This window comes from Phoenix dactylifera, unplaced genomic scaffold (assembly GCF_009389715.1).
Source record: "Phoenix dactylifera cultivar Barhee BC4 unplaced genomic scaffold, palm_55x_up_171113_PBpolish2nd_filt_p 001325F, whole genome shotgun sequence".
NCBI classification, from domain to species: Eukaryota; Viridiplantae; Streptophyta; class Magnoliopsida; order Arecales; family Arecaceae; genus Phoenix; species Phoenix dactylifera.
In genome coordinates, this window is record NW_024068656.1 from 34,005 (window position 1) to 41,681 (window position 7,677).

At 39.7% G+C, this 7,677-nt stretch overlaps 1 protein-coding gene across 1 annotated transcript; it reads right to left on the reverse strand.

The window, feature by feature from the left end:
• Positions 1-1,970: 1,970 nt before the first annotated feature.
• LOC103707581 (zinc transporter 2) lies at positions 1,971-6,433 on the reverse strand. The gene is made up of 4 exons (XM_008792116.4): positions 5,834-6,433; positions 5,169-5,227; positions 4,083-4,215; positions 1,971-2,571 (listed from the first exon to the last, which is right to left on the reverse strand). The coding sequence occupies exons 1-4, from the start codon at positions 6,309-6,311 to the stop codon at positions 2,177-2,179; spliced, it is 1,065 nt and encodes a 354-aa protein (XP_008790338.2). The 5' UTR covers positions 6,312-6,433; the 3' UTR covers positions 1,971-2,176.
• Between the last annotated feature and the right edge of the window lie 1,244 nt (positions 6,434-7,677).

Genomic DNA, 7,677 nt, shown 5'->3' on the forward strand with positions numbered 1-7,677 from the left:
CGGCTGCTGTCAAGGACCAAATTACACACTAAAAGCAAACTTAAGCACTCAGGTACAATTTCTGCTACCTCCGTTAGTTGCCGATCCGGCTTTACAATTCCTGTTCCATTAGGAATATCTCCTATAATGCCCATGATCTCCCAATCTGACCATTTTATAATCCTGACCCACCCAGGCTCTTCCATGTAGAAGATGTCCTTCCGCAAGAGCTCAGCCCCATTATTCATATGCCAAACTCTAAAACACGATTGTTTTCTCCGAAGTCGACTGTAGATGCCAGTCTAATGCCTTTCATTGCCGTTGAAATCCACTAACTTGCCCTCCTTTTTCTTTTTCTCGAAATGCACCTAGGTCATCTCGCCTCCGATCGTCACCTTGTACATGTGGCTAGCCCTCATAGTATAAATGACCGACAAGGAGGTTAAGATGATGCTGAAAACTTATAAGTGTGAGCCATGGGGCTTAATGATAGTCGGTTCCCCTAGATCACATAGGTCGAACAGAAGAACAAACCCCTTTTGAATGCAGCGGCCACATGGTTGCTAGACAAGGCAACCCTATGGGAGTGCTGACAACATATATCACCAACACCGCGGGACTATCTTGTTCTGCGATAAACGCCAAAAGGTACATCAGTAGTGGTTGTGGTGACTGATGTATCGCATGAGCGGCTTTTCCTGCGGCATTTCTCACTCTGAGGAGCTGTGCTTATTCACCAAATCTCAAGATCAAGTGGTGGATATATTCACCAAGCCTCTTAAAATTGACACCTTCCAGAGATTAAAATTTAAGCTTGGAATAATTGATGGAGGAAAAGAATCAAGTTTAGAAGGGGGATGTTCGATAATAAACTTGATTTATAAGATGATGTGGTACCAACTAGCATCCTAGTTGGAGAGTCAAAGTCAGGTCAAGGTCAAAAAGATGAAAGATCAAGGGTCACAAGAGTCATCATAAATTATAAAAGGTTAAGAGTCATAAGTTGTAAAATGTGAAGAGTCATGAGTTATATAAAATTTAAGAGTCATGGGTCATGCATACATCAAGAGTCATAAGTTAGAAATATTAAGGATCAAGAGTTATGAGTTACATGTAGTCAGTCGGTCGGAAAATTGGGAGGCTTCAATAGGATTAGAGATTTTATAGTAGAATTTTATTTTTTTTAATTGACTATGAATTTGCATCTGGTGATTTTTTTTTAAATTTTAAGATTATTTGAGTATTTAAATTTAAATTTAGTTGCTCTGAACTAGTATTTGTTTAATTATTTAATGGATGATGGATTTGAATCTTTTATTTTACTTAAAATTATAATTGTTAGCTTTATAGTGTCGTGAGCTGTACCTCGCGATAGTATGGTAGTATCATGTCTCGGATTTGGGACGTGACAAATACAATGAAATTGCAGCAAACCTAAAACCACTCTTAGTGTACTAATTTCAAAGAGATGAAATTTACATTTATGCAATATACTATGATAGTAACTCTAAGATGCAATTATGTCCATACACAATTAATTAGGTTAATTACGGATCACCTTCAGGTTGTAAATTGTCCCACAATTTTAGGTAGGTAGACTGAACCTGATAAAATTAATTTTTAAAAATTCTCAATTGAAGGTCTAATCTCATCATAGCTTCTTAAGGGTTAACTTGGGCTTTAGATTGTACTTCCCATGGCTTGGTTCCTCCCTCTGTACTGTCAGCTGGAGAAAAATCTGGGTTTATATTTATTGGCCGCTTTATCTTGGACATGATCAACAAATGACCACAAGCACCAGAGAGCAGAGTGCAGAATAGAAGAATCCCATTTAGAAAAACAGCTCGACTGCCGTGGGCAAAAGAATATTCAACAATGAACATTAACCAGCCCAATATAATCTGACTCATTTGCAAACTATGACCTGTGGTTTCCAGAAGAAGTGACAGAAAACATGGTCAGATCATTTACCATTGTAGAGAAATTGTTGCTTCTCAGAAAATAATAATTCAGCGAGATAAAATGGTGTCTCTTTAAAAACTTGGAGCAAAAATACATACAATATTCCTGCCACCAGAAAGAGTCATTTATAGTATTCTGCCGTGAGAGGAAGACTCAAATTCGTAACATGATAGGGTTGACTCCCTAGACATTTTGCACTTGATTTCTTACTCATGGCTTTTTCACTTCTCACACCTCATGTGTCCCATATCATCACAACTGCAATCACCCCAACCCCAAATACAACAGAGAACCATCTATACATGGGTGTGTCAACTGCAATGGGTCGCTGTGGCTTGTAGCCTTTGGCAAAAAGATGGTTTATGGAAACATATATGAAGATCCCACAAGCAAGACCCATCGAGATGGCAAATATCCAGTCAGCCACCCTACCCTCTGTTGTTGCATCTATTATTATTCCGATGGCTACTCCAATGGGGCTCGAGATAGCAAAAGCAAAGGCATAGGCCACACAGGATAGGAGCGGTCGGTTTGGGATTATTCGTAGGAGTGCAATCCCCATGGCAATGGCTGCGAATATTTTGTGCAGGCTGATAGTCCACAGGGCTTTCCATGCATCAGCTTTGTTCTCTGCACAGGAATAGACACAGAACAAGAAGAAAAGATCCAGCTTTTAGATTTTTGCAAGAAAATTGGACATACATACACCACATCAGCAAACTAGTTCTGACACCGGGACACCTCACATATAAATGATAGCAATGACCTTATTACAGTCTAATAAATCAAATCATCTTTCCCTACTGATCAAGCAGAGCCAAACCGCGCGGCGAGGAACAGTTTGGTGCCTTCGAACCAAATGATCAAGATCAAAAAGAAAACACATGGAATTTGGCAGAGTAGGGTGCGAAGGATCAAGTTGGGCTTGCACCCAACATGATTCAGTTCCAACCTAGCAGGGTTTCAGGTCTAGAAGTTCAAATGAAGATCAACATGCGAATTGTTTGGGTCATATTTGGATGATTCTAGCTATGAGTCATTCAAGGTCAGATCTAATTATTCAGAGCTGGGCAAGACTAATGTTCGCACTTCAATAATGATAGGCTGGGTTTGGTTTAATTGGTAGAACCTTTTGTCCGAGGCCCACAGCTGTAGCTTTTTAAGGTTCTGAACTTTCCACTAGATTCAAAAACAAAAAAACAAAACTTAGTTCTAGCAAAACGTGCTCCACCAGGTGTCTGGACCAGATTCATTTGTTGCTCTACAATCAGAAGTGCTGAATATATTAGCATACTAGATGGGACCTACAAGATCGTTGAGTATGGAATGAAGGTCAGTCTTAATATTATCATATATGGCAATCAAAGTGTCATCGAAGGAGAGTGTTAGAAGCAGCTTTCCTATTTCTTGTGAGTGCATCAATGGAGCTATATTGCTTAACACAATTAAGGGCATGATTGGGTCCAAGTGTAATGATGAACTGGAACAAGCATAAATGTCAACAAGGACTCTTTACATTATGTTGGGGAGAGACCGGATTTGGGCGAGTATAAGTCAATATAATCAAGAAACTTTTTATGATGACCAAAATCTTTTGAGTTATTTCTTAATCTCCTCTAGGACACCCCTAGATTTTAAATGCTTTTCTGGTTTTATCAAAGGTCATCCACAAGAGATTTTTCATTTTCTGGTAAGGGAGGAGGCAGAGCCTCAATTACAGTCCAGGGACAGAAACATGGAAAGCACCAGCTCAAGCTATTCCACAAGATACTTTCAAAGCCTCTTCATTGCAATCAGCATGAGATATTAGCAGATTATTGGAGCAATTAGGATGGAAAGTTTAGAAGGAATCAAATAGTAGAATCTTCATAAGGCTCAGTTTAGTTCTGCATATCTTGACAAACAATTAGAATTACTCTTTGGTCTAAAACGACTGCTTCTTTGTTAAAAAGAGTAATCTCTATAAGGCAATTCATGTTATTGTACTTTTGGCTTCCCTTTGTTTCTTGACTGAGGACATCCCATTCTTTTCTACTTTTACAAGCACACTAAGATTGGAATCCTTCCATTCTCGTTTTCTTTGTTAATACCTATTCTACTGCTCAGATAAAAGATGTCATATCTGTAGATGAATATTTTACCTGCAACTCCAATTGCAATGCCTTCAAACACAGAATGGAAACACAAGGCCACAATCAGCAAAATGCTATCTCCGAGTGAATCAGCATCATGAAGCATAGATGCTAGAGATTGATGGCCGCTAGTGCTCTCAACCTATAATAAATATGCAGCACTCATCAGAATATATTCTGTCATGGAAACGACCTTTTTTGGGGGATGAAAGGGAGGCCAAAAATTTTATTAAAAATGCTGAAAAGGAAACAGAGTTTAACCTCCTATTGCGAAGTAGATACTAGTAGAGTAAGATTGTCATGGAAAACACCTTAGAAAACCTCGATGTAACTTTTGCAGTTTCTATTAGTTTTTGAGCAAAACTGCTGCACATGAACATGCACGCAGACAAAAATATGCAGATATTTTTTTTTTTTTTGGTACAACGGCGGCTCACACCCTACGGGTGTGGATACGGCCTGCAAAATCTGAAACAAGTAAATCTAAGAGAGACTCCGGCACAGTGTCGGGCTCCCACAAAATAAAACCTCCAGAATGGTGAGCCGCATAGGAAGCGACCCAATCGGCTGCACAATTCGCTTCCCTGTAGACGTGTGTAGCCTGATAGGTTTCACACGCCTGCAGAAGACTGCGAATGTCCATAAGCAGCGGTCTACCCTCACCTGCACGACCTCGACCCCTCACCCAATCAATCACAGTGGACGAATCGCCCTCAAGAATGATCTGGTCAGCACCCAGTGTCCGTCTCGCATAAGATATGCCCTCCCATGCGGCTCGGAGCTCAGCACATACCACCGATGCATCGAAGATCCGCTGACCCCCCAGTGCCACCAGCCTGGCATCATGATCTCGAATGACGAAGCCTACACCTCCACCTCTCCCGTCAGCTGCCATACTGCCATCGAAATTCACCTTCAGGAAGCCAGGGGGTGGGGGTACCCAGGATACGAAAACGTAAATGGGCGCTACAAGAGCAGAAGGGGTACCCCAGATGTCCCTGGCCAACCCGGAAGGTGACCTCACAGCAGTACTAAGAAAATCCTCTGCATGCAAATATGCAGATATGCTTGAGGCTTAAAGTACTACAAACTCACCTCTGGTTGTAATTGTGAGCCTCCACCGTTGCTGCCGACTTTGCTCTCTTGAAATTTCCCTGCAACGAGCACAACGTTCTTAAACGATGATTCAATTATGAATGAATTTATGGCACCATACTGAACTGAACAAAGAAAAGAAAAAAAAAATACAGTCTTATCAATACAAAACATATATCATAAGGAAATGTTGAGGATGAAACAGGGGAACATTCATTATTATACCTAAAGCCGGTAAAATCAGGAAATAACAGGCCAAATTGTAATACTGAAAGGTGAGCACTGTCATAAATTAAAGATGTCCAAATGATAAAATTGCTTTCTTTTCTTCAAAAAAGACCATCTGGGTCAATTGAAATAAACTCAAGTTAAGAAAAATTCTTCAACTGATATTTCAGAAACACTTTATTCCCTAATATGTCTTCAATCTTACCAAGTAAAATTGGAAATAAAAAAAAAATAAAGTCCTCGATATGTCACCTCCATATTTCTTAAAAATTCCAAAAGAACTATTTTTTTCTCTTTTCCAGGTCTCTCCCTACTCTAAAGCATCATTTAGAAATCTATATACATACAAATCTTATCAACAAAGACAAATAAACAAGCAAACGAGAACCGAAAAGAAAGAAAGAAAGAAAGAAAGAAAGAAATTTTGAGGAGCTCACCTCCATATCCATCCGTTGCTCCTCCTTCCACATCTCGGAGGCTCCTCCCCCTGGCCACCACCATCGAAATCACACAGTCTGCGAACATTGTGATCACATACCCGGCGCTGGCGAGCATAAAAGCAAAAGGGTAATCCTTCTCCGTGAGATCCTCGAAAGTCTCGTTGGCATCGCTGAGGAAATGCATGAGGGCCGTCCCCAAGAACACTCCCCCGGCGAACTGCGTCCCGAGCGCCAGAAACCCCTCATTCCACTTAAAGAAGTAAGGGGATACGCCTCCAATGAAGGTCCCGACGAAGATCAGTATCAAGCACCAAACTTTGACGAGGATAAGAGATTTGGAACGAAGATTAGGCGAGTCCCCATCGCCGGAGTCGGCGTCGGCGTCGGAGTCGTGATCGCCGCCGTGGGCGGAGACGGAGGCGGCGGAGAGGAGGAGGAGGGAGAGGAGAAAGAGGAGGAGAGCGGATTTGGCCATGAGGGAAGGAGGACGGAGGATTCTACGAGGGATTCATGGTGCGTAGGCCAGGGTTTATAAATTGTGCGAACAAGGGTAGTACCATTTTTTGGAAGGATTGGAGGTTAATGAGACGACGGAGAGGAAGTCAAGATAAGAAAGTTGGCAGGAGCGCATGTACTACAAAGGGAGAGGAAATAGGAGGGTAGTACGATAGGGACATGAGGATCAGGCGGTAGAACGGTAATTGGCGCTGGGATGGAGAGAATTATGGTAAATTTAGTAGATTTATTTACCACGTCAGTTCAGTAAACACGTCAGTTCTTTTCTAACCTAATTTTAACCATGGTTAAAAGAGTTAAAATTTCGTGGATGCGTATTGGTACGAACAGGGAGCGACGAAGGATCCGCCCTTGCCGTCCCCGAGACGCTGCCTAATTCCTTCCACCCAAGTTCCCGAGACGACGGTCACGGCAGCCATCGCATTTTTTATAAAAAATTTTATTACAAATCTATAATATTTATAAAGCAAACAGCAAAATAAATTTAAATAATTAAAATTAATTTTTAATATCTTATATAATTAATAAAATTTTTAAAAAATTATATTATTTTTTAATCAAATTTTAATTTAAATTAAAGATATTCCTCTATTTATTCTTCCGACCGTAATCATGTGTCATCTTAGTTATCATATCCATAAAAATAGTAAAATAGAGGATAACGAACTAGACAGCTCAGTAAGCAACGAACATTTTTGTGGCGACACATTGATTATTCATGGGAGAGATCTTGAGTACTTATATTGGACTAAGGAATCTAAAAAACATCTTCCGGCTAGCCATTTTGGATAAGGTATTAGATTGTTACAAGAGGTTTCATGCTTTTTTTTTGAAAAAAATTCTTTTAACCATGGTTAGGTGCTAGATCAGAAGGTGCTAATGCGGCCAATGTGTATTAGACTAGTCTCTGGGCGATGTGGCTGACTAAGGCCCTGTTTGGGGGAGCTGTTGGCAGTAGAGCTGTTGGAAGTAGAGCTGTCTGAAGTAGGGCTGTTATAAAAAGCTGTTTATTGTTTGGTAACTACATTCGTAAAGTGCTGTGGTACTTTGTTTTGTGTTTGGTAAACAAACTGAGAAAGTACTTTTGTATGACAAAATTACCATAAAGGACATTGCATAGTATTATACAACAGAATATAATAAAATATAACATAAATTAATACATAAATATACAATATAGTATAATATTATTGTAATATAAAATAATATTATGTTAATGTAGCATAATAGTAATATAATTATTAGAGTAAACTAATATTTGGTAATATAACATAATATTAAATTATTTAACATAACATATTAATGTATTATAATATAATGTAATA